At 36.9% G+C, this 16,867-nt stretch overlaps 1 protein-coding gene across 10 annotated transcripts in view; it reads right to left on the reverse strand.

Moving 5' to 3' along the window:
* The window catches only part of TDRD3 (tudor domain containing 3), a 203,792-nt gene that overhangs the window by 134,317 nt on the left and 52,608 nt on the right, over nucleotides 1-16,867 (reverse strand). Inside the window, exon 1 of one of the 10 annotated variants that reach the window (XM_036297579.1) lies at nucleotides 8,217-8,271. The exons of 8 other annotated variants lie outside the window; for them this stretch is intronic. In XM_036297579.1, the coding sequence (XP_036153472.1) occupies nucleotides 8,217-8,245 (29 nt within the window). In that variant the 5' untranslated portion in view covers nucleotides 8,246-8,271. Of the gene's footprint in view, nucleotides 1-4,734; nucleotides 4,849-8,216; nucleotides 8,272-16,867 lie in introns of those variants that run through there. One more of the 10 variants, XM_036297578.1, reaches the window with a different exon arrangement.

Consider the following 16,867-nt stretch of genomic DNA (forward strand, 5'->3'; position numbering starts at 1 on the left):
AAACAAAAGCCCGGGGCAAGATGGTTTCACAGGGGAGTTTTACCAAAGAAGAACTAGAACCTATTCTCCCCAGATTACTGCAAAAAATTCAAGGGGAAGGAACACTTCCAAGCTTTTCCTATGAAGCTAGCATTACCCTAATCCCAAAACCAGATTAAGACACTACAAATAATGTGAATTACAGGCCAATATCTCTGATGAACATAGATGCTAAAATCCTCAACAAAATCTTAGCAAATCAGATCCAGTATTACGTTAGAGAGATTATACACCATGACCAAGTGGGATTTATTCAAAGGATGAAAGAACGGTACAATATCCGCAAATCAATAAACATACTACATCACATAAACAAACTGAGAGACAAAAATCAAAAAAGCATATCAATTGATACAGAAAAAACATGTGACAAAATCCAACACCCTTTCTTGATAAAAACACTCAGCAAAGTGGGAATAGAGGGATCATACCTCAACATAATAAAAGCCTTATTTGACAAACCTACAGCCAACTTCATACTCAATGGGCAAAAACTAAAACCATTTCCCCTAAGAATAGGAACAAAACAGGGATGCCCACTCCTGTTTGACATAATACTGGAAGTAAAACTGTCCTTATTCGCAGATGACATGATATTGTACATAGAAAACCCTAAAGACTCCATCAAAAAAACTACTAGATTTAATAAATGAATTCAGCAATGTAATAGGATACAAAATTAATACCCAGAAATCTGTATTTTTTTTATACACCAATAATGAATTAACAGAAAGAGAAACAAAACAATCCCTTTTACCACTGCAGCAAAAAATTACGATACCTAGGAATAAACTTAACTAAGGAGGTAAAAGACCTCTACTCAGAAAATTATGAGACATTGAAAAAAGAAATAGAGGAAGACACAAACAAGTGGAAGAATATACCGTACTCATAGATTGGTAGAATCAACATCACTAAAATGTCCATACCATCCAAAGCAATCTATAGATTCAATGCAATCCCCATTAAAATACCAACAAATTATTTCACAGACCTAGAACAAACTCTCCAAAAATTCATATGGAATTAAAAAAAGGCCCCAATAGCTGCAACAATCTTGAGAAAGAAGAACAAAGTTAGAGGGATCACAATACCAGATATCAAGCTATATTACAAAGCCATTATAACCAAAACGGCTTGGTACTGGCACAAGAACAGACATATGGACCAACGGAACAGAACAGAGAACCCAGAAATCAACCTAAGCCATTAGGCTCAATTAATATTTGACAAAGGAGGCAAGAGCATACAATGGAGTCAAGACAGTCTCTTCAATAAATGATACTGGGAAAATTGGACCAATACATGCAAAAATATGAAACTAGATCACCAACTTACACCACACACAAAAATAAATTCAAAATGGATAAAGGACTTAAACATAAGAGGGGAAACCACAAAAATATTAGAAGAATCCATAGGCAGCAAAATAGCAGACATGTGTCATGGCAATATCTTTACCGATACAGCTCCTAGGGCAATGGAAGCTAAAGAAAATAAACAAATGGGACTACATCAAAATAAAAAGCTTCTGTATAGCAAAAGAAACCATCAACAAAACAACAAACATGGGCAAACATATTTGCCAATGTTATCTCCGATAAGGGTTAAACCTCCAACATTTACAGTGAACTCATACAACTTAACAAAAGGAAGATAAACAATCCAATCAAAAAATGGGTAAAGGACACAGCCAGTTGGCCTGGAGGTCAAATCCCCCAGGTATTAACTACAACAATCAAGGCTTAACTACAACAAGACTGTGCACAAAGACCACTAGGGGGTGCACCAAGAAAGCATAAAAAATGCAGAGACAAAGAAACAGGACAAAACTGTCAATGGAGGATATTGAGTTCAGAACCACATTTTTAAGGTCTCTCAAGAACTGTCTAGAAGCCGCCGATAAAGTTATTGAGATCCTCAAGAAATCTAATGAGACCCTCGATGTTATGATAAAGAACCAACTAGAAATTAACCATACACGGACTGAAATAATGAATATTATAAAGACTCCCAACAGCAGACCAGAGGAGCGCAAGAATCAAGTCAAAGATTTGAAATACGAAGAAGAAAAAAACACCCAACCAGAAAAGCAAAATGAAAAAAGAATCCAAAAATACGAAGATAGTGTAAGGAGCCTCTGGGACAGCTTCAAGCATACCAACATCAGAATTATAGGGGTGCCAGAAGATGAGAGAGAGCAAGATATTGAAAACCTATTTGAAGAAATACTGACAGAAAACTTCCCCCACCTGGTGAAAGAAATAGACTTACAAGTCCAGGAAGTGCAGAGAACCCCAAACAAAAGGAATCCAAAGAGGACCACACCAAGACACATCATAATCAAAATGCCAAGAGCAAAAGACAAAGAGAGAATCTTAAAAGCAGCAAGGGAAAGAAACTCAGTTACCTACAAAGGAGTACCCATATGAATGTCCGCTGATTTCTCAACAGAAACTTTGCAGGCCAGAAGGGAGTGGCAAGAAATATTCAAAGTGATGAATGCCAAGAACCTACAACCAAGATTACTTTATCCAGCAAAGCTATCATTCAGAATTGAAGGTCAGATAAAGAGCTTCACAGATAAGGAAAAGCTAAAGGAGTTCACCACCACCAAACCAGTATTATATGAAATGCTGAAAGGTATCCTTTAAGAAGAAGAAGAAGAAGAAAAAGGTAAAGATACTAATTATGAACAACAAATATGCATCTATCAACAAGTGAATCTAAGAATCAAGTGAATAAATAATCTGATGAACAGAATGAACTGGTGATTATAATAGAATCAGGGACATAGAAAGGGAATGGACTCACTATTCTTGGTGGGGAAAGAGGTGTGGGAGATGCGGGAAGAGACTGGACAAAAATTGTGCACCTAGGGATGAGGACAGTGGGGGGGGTAAGGGCAGAGGGTGGGGTGGGAACTGGGTGGAGGGGAGCTATGGGGGGAAAAAATGAGGAACAAATGTAATAATCTGAAAAATAAAGATTTACTAAAATAAAAAAAAATAAAAAATAAAAAAAAATGGGTAAAGGACCTAAATAGACACTTTTGGAAAGAGGACATACAGAAGGCTGAAAGATATATGAAAACATGTTCAAAGTCACTAATCATCCAACAGATGCAAATCATAACAACAATGAGATATCATCTCACACCTGTCAGAATGGCTATCATTAACAAGTCAACAAACAACAAGTGCTGGCTGGGATGTGGAGAAAAAGCAACCCTCGTGCACTGCTGGTGGGAATGCAGACTGGTGCAACCACTGTGGAAAACAGTATGGAGTTTCCTCAAATAACTAAAAATGGAGCTCCCATTTGACCCAGTAATCCCAGTTCAAGGAATATATCCCAAGGAACCAGAAACACCAATCAGAAAGGATATATGCACCCCTATGTTCATAGCAGCACAATTTACAATAGCTAATATTTGGAAACAGTCTAAGTGCCCATCAGCAGATGAATGGATTAAAAAATAGTGGTACATCTACATAATGAAATAATATGCTGCTGTAAAAAAGAAAGAACGCTTACCATTCGCAACAGCATGGATGGAACTGGAGAGCATCATGCTACCAGGTGTACCAGTTAATACTGCGGATTTTTTTCAATAGATGGAGTTACACATATGTTGATATATATGCGATTTGATATGTATACTATTTTGTTGTATTGACAGCAATCTTCAAAACTTTATATGTCAAGTTTTCTGAAGGTGTTAACATCATAGATATTTTTACACTTAAAAATGTTGAGTTTCGTGCCCAAAAAAGAGCATTTGCGGGAAGTTCTAATTCATTATTTTGAAGAAAAGTGCTGCTGAAAGTTATCATATACTGCGGGAAGCTTATTGTGAATGCTGTTTAAACACTTCAAAAGTGTTGATTTTGACGTGAAAGACAAAGAACATCCAGGTCAACTGAAAAAGTTTGAAGACCAACAATTATAACCATTATCGGATGAAGATGCGTGTCAAACTCAAAAACAACTTGCAGAAAGATTAAACGTTGCTCAGCAAACAATTTCTGATCGTTTACAAGTAATGGGAAAGATGTTAAAGGACGGAAAATGGGTGCCACATCAACTGAATGAAAGACAAATTTAAAAACCGAAAAGTCATCAGTAAAATTTGCTTCAATGGCACGAAAGAAAGTCTTTTTTGCGTCAACTTGTGACTGGCGATAAAAAGTGGATTTATTTTGAGAATCCCAAACACAAAATCATGGATTGATCCAGGTCAACCATCAACATCGACTGCAAGGCCAAATCACTTCAGAAAGAAGACAATGCTCTGCGTTTGGTGGGATCAGGAAGGTGTGATGTATTATGAGCTTCTAAAACCAGATGAAACCATTAATACTGATTGCTACTGACAACAAATAATTTGAACCATGCTTTGATCGTAAAACGACCAGAATGGGCCAGAAGACACAGCAAAGTAATTTTGCTTCATGATGACACTATCGCACACTTCAAAACCAGATAAAGACACATTAAAAGATCTTGCCTGGGAAGTATTAACCCACCCGCTGTATTCACCAGACCTTGCTCCTTCAGATTACCACTTGTTCTGATCAATGGCACACACACTTTCTGAGCAGCACTTCAAAATGTACAAAGTGGAAAATTGGGTCTCTGAATGGTTTGCCTCAAAACAAGAAAAGTTCTATTGGGACGGTATCCACAAATTACCTGAAAGAGGGGGGAAATGTGTAGCTAGCGATGAACATTACTTTCAATAAAGCACTTTTGCTGTTTCTCTTGAAATTATCATGTTTTCTTTGATTACAATATCTGCATTATTAACCAGTATACCTGGTAAGTGGAATAAGCCAGCCGGAGAAAGATAAATATCACATGATCACACTCATTTGTGGAATATAATCCTATATAACAAAAGAGAAACATGCAAATTAACCATCCCTCCACTACACTTAAGCCATGCCCACCAGCCACACCCACCAGCCAATCAGGAGCAGATATGGAAATTAACCCAATTAAGATGGCGGTGGTCACGGAGCTGGAGTGAGCAGGAGGCTTGGGTTGCCCCCAGTGATGGAGGAAGCCAAGCTTCCCTCCTGCCCTGACTGGCCCTGGGCTCCGCTCAAGGCTACAAAGTTTCAATTATAGAAGATAAATAAATCCCCGAAAAAAAAGAAAAAAAGGAGAGGCTGGGAGCTTGGGTCACCGGGGGGTGTGGCCAGCCTGAAAACGGCCCTTAGCCCCTCACCCAGGCTGGCCAGGCACCCCAGTGGGGACGCCCACCCTGATCAGGGACACCATTCAGGCAAACCAGCCAGCCCCCATTCATGAACCAGGACTCTATCCAATATAATAAAGGGGTAATATGCAAATTGACCTTACCAGCAGAATAACTGGGAATGACTGGTCACTATGACACACACTGACCATCAGGGGGCAGACGCTCAATGCAGGGGATGCCCCCTGGTGGTCAGTGCGCTCCCACAGGAGGAGCTCTGCTCAGTCAGGCTGACGGCTGCCAGCACAGTGGTGGTGGTGGGAGCCTCTCCCGCCTCCTCAGCAGCGCTAAGGATGTCTGACTGCAGCTTAGGCCTGCTCCCCGCTGGCAAGTGGACATCCTCCGAGGGTTCCCGGGCTTCCAGAGGGATGTCTGACTGCCAGCTTAGGCCCGCTCACCCAGGGAGGCCTAAGCCAGCAGGTGGACATCCCCCAAGGGGTCCCAGACTGCGAGAGGGCACAGGCCGGGCTGAGGGACCCGCCGAGTGCACAAATTTTTGTGCACCAGGCCTCTAATGAACAACATAAACTGGTGAACAAAAATAGATCCAGAGACAGAGCAGAGAAGCAAGGAACAGACCATCCAACCTAAGAGGAAAGTGTGTGTGTGTGTGGGGGGGGGGGGGGGTAGGGAGGGGAGGTTGAGAGATCACCCAAAGGACTTATGCATATAAGCATAACCAGACACAGACATTAGCGGGGTGAGGGTATGTGCTGGGGATAGGGGTGGCTGGGGAGAGGTCAATGGGGGAAAAAGGAAACATATGTAATACTATATGTAGTACTTTAAACAATAAAGAATTTTAAAAAAACAAACAAAAAAACACTCATTACTATTATGAACTATAAATTTATCTGAATTCAGTTTATTGACAAGCAGGGCAATTAAAGAGCTAAATTGTTATACGATACAGAATAAACTAAGATTTGTCACTAATTTTACCTTCAAATAATGCCATTTAAGAATCACAATTTAATAATTGCTGGAATTTTTAAAATAAGATTTTAGAGAGTGCTTCTTTTTTCATTAATAGATTCAAATTCCATCTTACTCAAAATCACTAAATTTGTAATCCTAAGCAATTCTTTTTACTTCAGGAGTAAATGCTTTAAAATTAGTTATTACCCACCAATTTGGAGGAGAAGAGGTTTCCTATACAAATAATGATACATATTCTATATGAATGGTCTCTCAGCCTAAGTACCACTACCAGGACACCTCACCTCCTGTTCAGATGGCATGTGGGCATGTAAAACAGACATGCCCAAACTAAATGTATACACACACTTTGAATAATTATAAAGGCAGTGTTTATTAAAATACATTCATTTTCAAAATTGAGCTATCAGCCCTAGCTATCAGCACTGAGCAGTGGTTAGAGCTTCGGCCCTTCAACTGAAGGGTCATGGGTTCAATTCCAGTCAAGGGCACATGCCAGGTAGGTTCAATGCCCAGCCCCAGTGGGGTGCGTGCAGGAGGCAACCAATCAATGTGTCTCTCTCACATTGGTATTCTTTTCTCTCTCTGTCCCACTTCCTTCCACTCTTTCTAAAAATCAAATGAAAAAATATCCTCAGGTAAGGATCAACAACAAAAAATTAAAAATTGAACTATCAGCTGTTAAAGTGTATATACATTTTTAAGGACACCCTGTATAGTTTAAGAATCTTGATTGACAGGAAACTGTGATAAAACAAATACTATCATTGAAATCTCATTTATTTGATCAGATCGTGGATTGTCATTACCACCTCTTACTACCAGTAAGGAGAAGAGAGCCAATTTTCCTTTGATCCATCTCTGAGAGCAGCTTAAATCTGGAGTTTAACATAATGAAAAGGATGGAGACAAAGTGAAGCATACATGGCCCACCTAAGGGGGCAGCCATAACTCAGCTCCAGCTGACTGCTCAACGGGGACTGTCAGGAACTCACTAGCAGATGCAATGTGACTCCAGCAGTAAAGGTGTCTGGAAAATGTTGGACTCTCTGTGTTTAACCTTCTGTGACTGTTTACTAGTAACTCTCTGTAGCCTAGGTCAGCTGACTACCCAGAAAACCAGAATTCTGCCCAAAGGTAAGTGTCACGTTCCCAGGAAGGAGGTTAATGAATGTGTAGCGTAGATAACTGCCTGATATTGTGTTAACTTAGAAATGCATTGTTTTTTCTGATGGTCTATGTAACTACCTATGGTTTTACCATTAACTCCCTACAAAAAGGAGTTCCTGTCCTGGGACATATGATCTTTTCCAGGCCGGTCACTGGGAGCAGCTGCTTTGCCCGTGTTATGTTAGTTTCTCCTATTAAAACTCTTATGAATTTGAACAAGGCTACGTATGAGTTCTTTGGAATTGATTCTAAATTTAGATTTTAGGGGCTTTCCCCCAAGGACAGGTAAAGCAGCTATTATCAGACCTCATTTATAACTTTCAGTTTTTTGTAAAGCAATGTACAAGCCTACATGAGGCACACAGGCCTGATCAGTTTATTAAATGTACCTGCTTGTTTGCTCTAGTATACTTCCAAGTTGACTCTGACATGCAGGATTGTGCCATTAAGTGTCTCTCAAATGACATACTATTTGTAGCTGACATTCTTTGCAAGCAAAGGAGGAAAGACTATGTGTTTCAGGTCACTTTGTATGACTCCTGCAGAGCAGTGAACATAATTATGCATGTAAAAAATGTTCTTACCAGAGTCATCTACATCAGACTAAAAGGTATCAAATCATTTAGGTTGGCCTAAATATTTTATGAACTAGAAATATATAGACTTCACCCTTATCTCAGAGTTCTATATACATACAATTTCTACATATATCTCGGATTTCTATATACATATATATAATTTTAAGGAGTTCTAATTGGCCATTAACACGAAAAAAGCAAACATTAAAGTTTTACCCTCCACTCACCTCCACACATCCAGGCAGTGAATGGCCATTCAAGTCTGAACTGAGAGCTGAATCCCTAAAATAATCAAAGACAGATCTATTCCTGCATCTACAAATCAGGCTGATGACACATGAAAATTATTTTCTTTAATTAATTTTGTATATATTTTTATTGATTTCAGGAAGGAAGAGAGAGGGAGAGATAAACATCAATGAGAATCATTGATCAGCTGCCTCCTGCATGCCCCCTACTGGGGATCGAGCCCGCAACCTGAATATGTGCCCTTGACTAGAATCGAACTAAGGAGATCTATCCACTGAGCTAAACCCGTCTAGAGTGACACATGAAAACTCTTTAATATGCCAATGAAAAAACCAAGAGTGAAAACATTCTTTCCAAATAGATAGAGACTCAATAAAAAAATGAAGGCGATATCTGGAGGATGACTGGTACATGGTGGTCTGAACTGTCTCTAAATAAAACCCAAATCAAATGGCCTCATGTGGTTTTGGGGTCTCTGATCTACACATGATTATTTGCTACCACATTGAGATTATTGAACCACATACTAGTATATTATCCAAAGACCAAATGGGAATTTAATAAATGAATTCTTCCTTAACGACAAAGAAAATACATTTAACTAACTCCAAATTACCCAAGCTAATATGGAGACAGGAGAGAATAAAACATGAGATATAATCAGAAAATTGCTTATATTAAAAAGTATCTTTAATGTTAGCAAATATGAAAGTTGGCAACTTACTAAAAATTCCCAAGAAATTAAAATATAATTTTTAAAAATCACCTGAATAAAGATCTCTCTATTCACCCTCCCTACCCTGTTTCCATCTCCACAGTATAAGTGAATTATAATAAACCTGCCCCCAAGTTTGGCTTTTGCTATTATTCTCATATGCAGCCAGAGACATTGAAATAATAACTTGCTAATTTCCTCCTCTAGGAGGAAAGAAAGTGGCTTATAAATTCCCATTGATGAATACAATTTGAGAAAATACAGTATTTAACTATATTAATAAGATTAGTAAGATAACAGGGCTACTAAGACTTGGACACAAAATCGCTTCTCAAAACTTGGTACAGATGAAATCAATGTTTATTACAGTTTATAGATATATGAGAGGCTAAAAAATCTCCAAAAAGAATATAAACTGGTACACTCTCCACAAGTTAAGTGAATCCATGGAATTCCATGCCTATTTCTCTGTTAAGCACAACAAATAGGAGGATTAGAATTCCACTAAAGGTAATTCAGAAGTGGGAGTAACTATGACATACACATGGTGAAATATTTTTTTAAAAGGTCTTTTATTTCATTTCCCTTAAAAACTGAGTACTTCTTCTATTAGTACCATCTTCTTTCCATCTTTAGGCAAAGTGGCTAGCTAATATGCAGAAATTAATACCACAATCTTTATTCCAACAATCACAATAAGACCTAAAAATTAGCTTAAAATTAACTCCCTCCATGAACATATGAATGAATAACATGAATAAAGTTATGTATTATTTAAAGTACCTCTACATAAAACCACTCAGTGTTGATATTAATAAACTGTTTTCAATAAATGACTTATTTTATTCAAAAATAAATTCCTTTAAAATGCACTTTTCAGTTTTTACTTTTATGATTTCTTTGCATGTACAAATGTATATTATGTCCACCATTTAGCTACCCTATAATATAAATTATTCCTGCACACATATAGTTACACACACATACAACATAAAATCCACTTAAATTTCTTCTATTCTAACTTTTCTGAATATTATAGTATAAAAATAAAAGTACCAAAAGCAAATAAATCATCATGAAAACCTAACATTTTAAATGCAAATGTTTCATAAAATTAACTTGTACAAACACTGAAAGGATGAATATGCAAAAAGTAAAAACATTTTTTTACTGAGTATTACAAAAGCTTCATTTTTTTTCTAAAGAAACAACTTCTAGAGATGGGAAGAATTGGGAACTGCATTGTTTACATTATGATTAACATCCACACTACTCAAACTTCAACAGTTCAGTGGCCAGATAAAAATGTTTATGGCCCATTAAAGATTGAAAGATGGAAATTAAAGTACTAAGGAAAATCCTTTGTAAAGTTATAGCAAATTTAAAACATTTAAAAGTATCTGGATTCTGAAAAATTGAAACCAATATTTCTTTTGTTAAGCACTTTCTTTAAAATGCTGATTTATTACTCATCCTAAAGAATGTACTACTTAAAACCACCACTAGATGACAACCTTGCTTCACAAATAAAATACTATCATACTAGTTTTGGAAGCTAAGACTCCAAATATGTACTAAATTAGCTTTAAGTTTCTGACATTTGTGGCCTTGTTGTTGTTGTTGTTGTTTTGGGGGAGTAGAGATAGCAAAGGAAATAAAATAGGCTATTATAGTTTTAGAATTTGTGTTTGCTATGAAGATCACACAGGATTTTTAAAAACTCATTTAATAAGCATTCAAGAGATATCTATCTCCTCACAAGAAAAACAAATTGAAGTATATCAATAAGATAATTTTTATCTCTTATTCTCTCCCACATTCATCCTTTGGAAACAGAGACTTATAAAAGTACACATAATTTATTAGAGATTAATTTTTTTTGCAGTGTAATAGCTACAAAGAGTATTTTCAACATTATTTCAATAGCTGCTTTTCTCTGACATCAAAATAAATAAGCATGATAATTTTTAGATAATAACTGTAAGAAGATAGGTGACAATAAATCACAACTATTTTTTATGACTCACTTTCAGATATTAAAGTATTTCCCCCATACATATACCAACTCAAGAAGACAGTATCACTAGAATGTTTATTTGGCATAAAAAAATTATAATAGCTGAGCAAAAAAACATTTGTAAACCCCTTGAAACTCCATAATTGAGATATTACAAAGTATTGTGGCAATGGGCACCTATCTATGTTATTATTCATTTTTGCAAACCATATTTTCACATAAATTTAGAAGTATAAAATGAAAGCCTGGATATTTTTACTTTCATTAGAGGTTATAATTTATGTCCTTCCTTTAATTCAACATTTTCATACTTTAATTCAGAAGCAGAGCTAAGGTTATTTTTTAACTCATTTTAACATGTAAGATTATATATTTCTGTCATATTTTCTCAGCACAGAGGTGATAACTATAAAAGCATATGTCAGGTGGAAAGGTCACTTCAGACCTGATGCCCTGTTCAGTGACCACGGCAATACATCAGTACCTGCAGAGTCCATGCCAAGGACCTGTCAGGGTTCACCCCAGGAGACTGCATACTCAGTTAAAAGTTTACTTAAGAAACGCTATTTAAAAATGCATGATATCATAACAAAATTTAGAAGGCATTTTTATAAATAACTTGGAGAGACTGTCATCTAATCTGTTTAGAACTAGATACAAATCTCAGCCTCACCCTTGAATATATGTGGGATCCTAGGCAACTTATCTTCTTGTGCCTCAGTTTCCTCCTCTAAAGAAGATGGAGCCATTACTGGAAATACTGACCGATAGAGTTGTTCTTAAGAATAAATGAGAAAGCATGAAATACTTAGCACATGTTTGCTAAAAAGTAGATGCCAAATAAATATTGGTTTTCTTCCTTCTTTTTTTTTTTAAATATATTTTATTGATTTTTTACAGAGAGGAAGAGAGAGGGACAGAGAGTTAGAAACATCGATGAGAAACGTCGATCAGCTTCCTCCTGCACACTCCCCACCGGGGATGTGCCCGCAACCAAGGTACATGCCCTTGACCGGAATCGAATCTGGGTCCCTTCAGTCCGAAGGCTGACGCTCTATCACCTGAGCCAAACCAGTCAGGGCTTCTTCCTTCTTAAACACTGTACCCTTGGTGCTTATTCTAGAAAATATTTTCAAAACATAATGATACTCAAAAGATGTCTTCTGGGTTTTTAGAAGAAAGCAAAAGAATGAAATTTGCCTAACAATAACGGTATTTCCTGCCCTAGCTGGTTTGGCTCAGTGGATAGAGCCTTGGCTGGCGGACTGAAGGGTCCTGATTCAACTCCAGTTAAGGGCATGTACCTCAGTTGCAAACTTGATCCCCAGCCCTGGGCACATGCAGGAAGCAACAATCGATGTGTTTGTCTCACATGAATGTTTCTTTCTCTCTGCCTCTCTACCTCCCTTCCATTCTCTCAAAAAATCAATGGAAAAATATCCTTGAGTGAGGATTAACAAATGAATGAAGGGTATTTCCTCAAAGGTTACAATTAATAGTCAAAAGTGTATGTACATATTACAGGAAGACTGAACTATATATTTCTATAATACTAACCACCTAGAGTTCACTGAGATCTGAAGGAAAAAATGTCAACAAGATTTAAAGAATTTTATTATTTAATTTCTTAAAATCTTCCAATTTTACACATATGGATAAATATGCAGTTTTTTAGGGTATAATAACATAGTTTATAACAGTAAGAAAATCAGTTATTCCATGAGAATGTGCAACTATTTCTGCCCCAAACAGAATTTCCAATGCAAAATACATTGCCATCATTTTTGCCTAATCTACCATTTATGTCAATATTTAAAACAATGATGTCAAGAAACAGCTGGGAAGTAATAAGTTTAAAATTCTACAGCACCGAGTATTATAATATCTAATTTTTAAGTTAGACATTTTATAATTTACTTATAATTTAAACTAATACTATTCATTCAAAAATTTAAAAATGAAAATCTACTTCAATTACCATACCCAATTATATCAAATATCTATTTGTCTGTAGTGTACGTAATCATATATTGTACCACCTAATAGCATAACAATTCTTCATAAATTAAAATGAAATGAAAATAAGACCTAAAAATCTAAAATAGTAGTCACTTAAATATGCTATTAAATAAAATAATTCTGCCAAGAGTGAAATAGTATATATATAAATGATATACATATTATTTAGTCAAAAAATAAAAATTAATAACTTTAATTTCTTTAAAATGCATCTTAAATATAAAATGCTTAACAGTAATTAAATTTCTGGATATTAAAATGCTGCAAAGAAATTTTAAAATTTTAATTTTTTAGCTTAGAAGACATGTTTTAAACATATACCCATACCTCTCTGTAGTGGGCTGAATGGTGATAACCAAATGTTCTAATTTCTGGAACCTGTGGATGTTACTTTATTTCAGGGGTCCTCAAACTACGGCCCGTGGGCCACATGCAGCCCGCCGAAAACATTTATCTGGCCCACCAGGTGTTTTTGCTGCCGCTGTGTGCATAGGAATTTGTTCATAGTTTTTTTTTAAAACTATAGTCCGGCCCTCCAACGGTCTGAGGGACAGTGAACTGGCCCCCTGTTTAAAAAGTTTGAGGACCCCTGCTTTATTTGCAAAAAATTGGATAACAGATGAAAGTAAGTTAAGGAACTTGAGATGATTATCCAGGTAAGCCCTAAATCCATTGATAAGGTGACCTTATAAGAGAGAGGCAGGAGTTTTGAGACAGACACACAGAGGAGAGGCCGTATAAAGATGAAGGCAGATATTGGAGTGAAATCTCAAACCAAGGAATGTCAGCAGCCACCAGAACCTGGAAGAGGCAAGTAACTGATTCTCCCCTGTTCTTCTGGAAGGAATACAACTCTGCACACACCTTCATTTCAGACTTCTGGGCTGCAGACCTGTGAAAGTACATTTCTACTGCTTTAAGCCACCCAGTTTGTGGTGGTGATTTGTGATAGTAGCCATATAAAATGAATAAATCTCTTATGAATTTAAGTAATTGTTTGAGAAGTATTGATTAAATTAAATAATAATAAAAAAAAACTTGTGAAAGGTCATTTTTAGAACAATCTATGAAAATGAACATATTCTCTTCAATTTAATGCCTTGATTCATTAATTGTTCCTGAATGAATTCTTTCAGTGAATTTGTTTGAATTGTTTAAGTCTATAAATAATAAAACATGAACTGTACAAAGGTATAATTAAAAATTGATAGTGGGCTGCCCTAATTGGTTTGGTTCAGTGGATGGAGCATTGGCCTGTGAACTGAAGGGTGCCAGGTTCAATTCCGGTCAAGGGCACATGCCCGGGCTGCAGGCTCGATCCCCAGTAGGGGTGTGCAGGAGGCAGCCGATCAATGACTCTGCCTCATCATTGAAGTTTCTATCTCTCCCTCTTCCTTCCTCTCTGAAATAAAAAAATTTTTACAAGTTGATAGTGGGCCCTAGCCCACATGACTTGGTGGTTAGACTATTGGCCTGCACACCGGAGGGTCTCAGGTTCGATTCCCAGTCAAGGACATGTACCTGGATTGCAGGTTCCATCCCGGCCCTGGTCAGGGAGTGAACCTGGTCAAGGGATGTGTGCAGAAGGCAACCAATTGATGTGTCTCACATGGATGTTTCTCTCCCCCCACCCCTTCCACCCTCTCTAAAAATCAATGGAAAGATATCCTCCAGTGATGATTTAAAAAACAAAACAAAAGAAACTTGATAGGATCAGTATATCCTTTAGATAGATAAATAGATAGATAGATAGATAGATAGATAGATATAGATATATTTAAGTTTGAAATTATCCTAGAATAAAGTAATAAAAAAGTAAATAAATAGACTAATTTTGTACAAAATTTTCTGCAATATATCTTTTCACTTAAGAATATATGATGGCCAGTCATCGGAGGAATGGCAGCATGAGAAAGACCCTTGTCCTCCCCAACCCTGAAATTTCAACAAGTTAACCAACTATCATTCAACAAAGAAATCCCTGCTCAATATAGACATATGCTTGAGAGACCTGCACATTGAAATATCTAAAGGTAGGCAAACAGGAATAAACAGGAAAACGAGAAGGGAGGAAAGCGCAAATAGCCCACAGACACAGCCCTGCACTGGGAGCTCGCTCTACAGTCAAGAGAAGAAAGGAAGCAGGGCAAGGGGGTGAGGGAGGGAACAGTGTCTGAGTGACAGAGAACGAAATTCTGCCATGTGGCTCTCCACTGATTCCTGGTCAGGGCACATGCCCAGGTTATGGGCTCCATCCCCAGTGAGGGGTGCACAGGAGGCAGTGGATCGATTATTCTCTCTCATCATTGATGTTTCTCTCTCTTCCTCTCCCTTCCTCTCTGAAATAAATAAAAAATATATTTTAAAAAAATGATTGCGTTCTGAAAATACTCAATAAGATGGAAGAAAATACAGACAGGCAATTCAATGCATTCAGAAAATCAATGAACAAAAACAAGTACTTTACTAAAAAGATCGAGACTTTAAAAAAGAATCAATCAGAAACCCTGGAAATGAAGCATGCAGTTAAGGATTTTAAGAGTGAACTACTGAGTATAGAAAACAGAGCCAACCAGATGGAGTAAAGAATTAGTGACTGAGCATAAAGAAAAATGAAAGAGATCTTCAAGAATTATCTGACTCCATCAGAAAAAGCCAAATTAGAATTATAGGCATTCCAGAGGAAGAGGAAAAGTAGCATGGAATGGAGAGTGTATTCGAACCAATAGTGAATGAGAACTTCCCAAACCTATGGGAAGAACTAGATCCTCGAATCCAAGAAACAAACAAATTTAGTTACTTCAATCCAAAAAGGCCCTCTACCAGATACTTTGTGTTAAAACTGTAAAAAATTAATGACAAAGAAAAATATTCTCAAAGCAGCCAGGAAAAAGAAGGAGGTGACCTACAAAGGAAAACTCATCAGAATTTCATCTGACTTCTCAGCAGAAACTCCACAAGCCAGAAGAGAGTGGAACCAAATATTCAAATACCTGAAAGAGAGAAATTACCAGCCACAAATAATATATCCAGCAAAGTTATCCTTTAAATATGAAGAAAATAAAGACATTCCAAGACATACAGAAGCTGAGGGATTTTATCACCAGAAAACTTTCATTGCAGGACATGCTCAAGGGAGTTATTCCACCTGAAAGAAAGAACATAAGGCTACAACACTACCAGTAAGATCACATTTATAGCATAAACAGGGTTAATTTGTGACAACAAACATAAAAGGGGAGGGGTAAACGTCTGAAGTGGCAAAGGAGGATAAAGATCAGACACACTCAAAATAAAAAAAGTTACAGTACATATGCAAGTTTATTTTTTATAAACCTAATGATAAATGCACACAAAAATCCCTAAGCCAGGACACATGGCTTCAAAAAAGAGGTATGTAATACTACCAAACAAAAACAACAGACAGAAACAAAGGAAAAGAACCGATGGAGGCACAGAGTTACCAGAAGACAAAAGATAAAATGACTATAGGAAATCCTCATAAATCAATAATTACCCTAAATGGCAATTGTCTGAACTCACCAATTAAGAGGCACAGAGTAGCAGAGCGGATCAAAAAACAAAACCCAACCATACGCAGCCTACCAGAGACACATCTAAGCTGCAAAGACAAAGAATTCAAAGTCAAAGGGTGGAAAATGATTCTCCAAGCAAATAACATCCACAGAAAAGCAGGTATAGCCATACTTATATCTGAAAAAATAGATTTAAAGATAACAACAGACAAAGCTGGACACTTTATAATGATAAAGGGCACACTACATCAAGAAAACATAACACTTCTTAATATGTATGCACCCAACCAGGGAGCACTGAAATATATAAAGCAACTACTCACAGAACAACAGGGAGAAACA

Source organism: Myotis myotis, unplaced genomic scaffold (assembly GCF_014108235.1).
Source record: "Myotis myotis isolate mMyoMyo1 unplaced genomic scaffold, mMyoMyo1.p scaffold_m19_p_3, whole genome shotgun sequence".
NCBI classification, from domain to species: Eukaryota; Metazoa; Chordata; class Mammalia; order Chiroptera; family Vespertilionidae; genus Myotis; species Myotis myotis.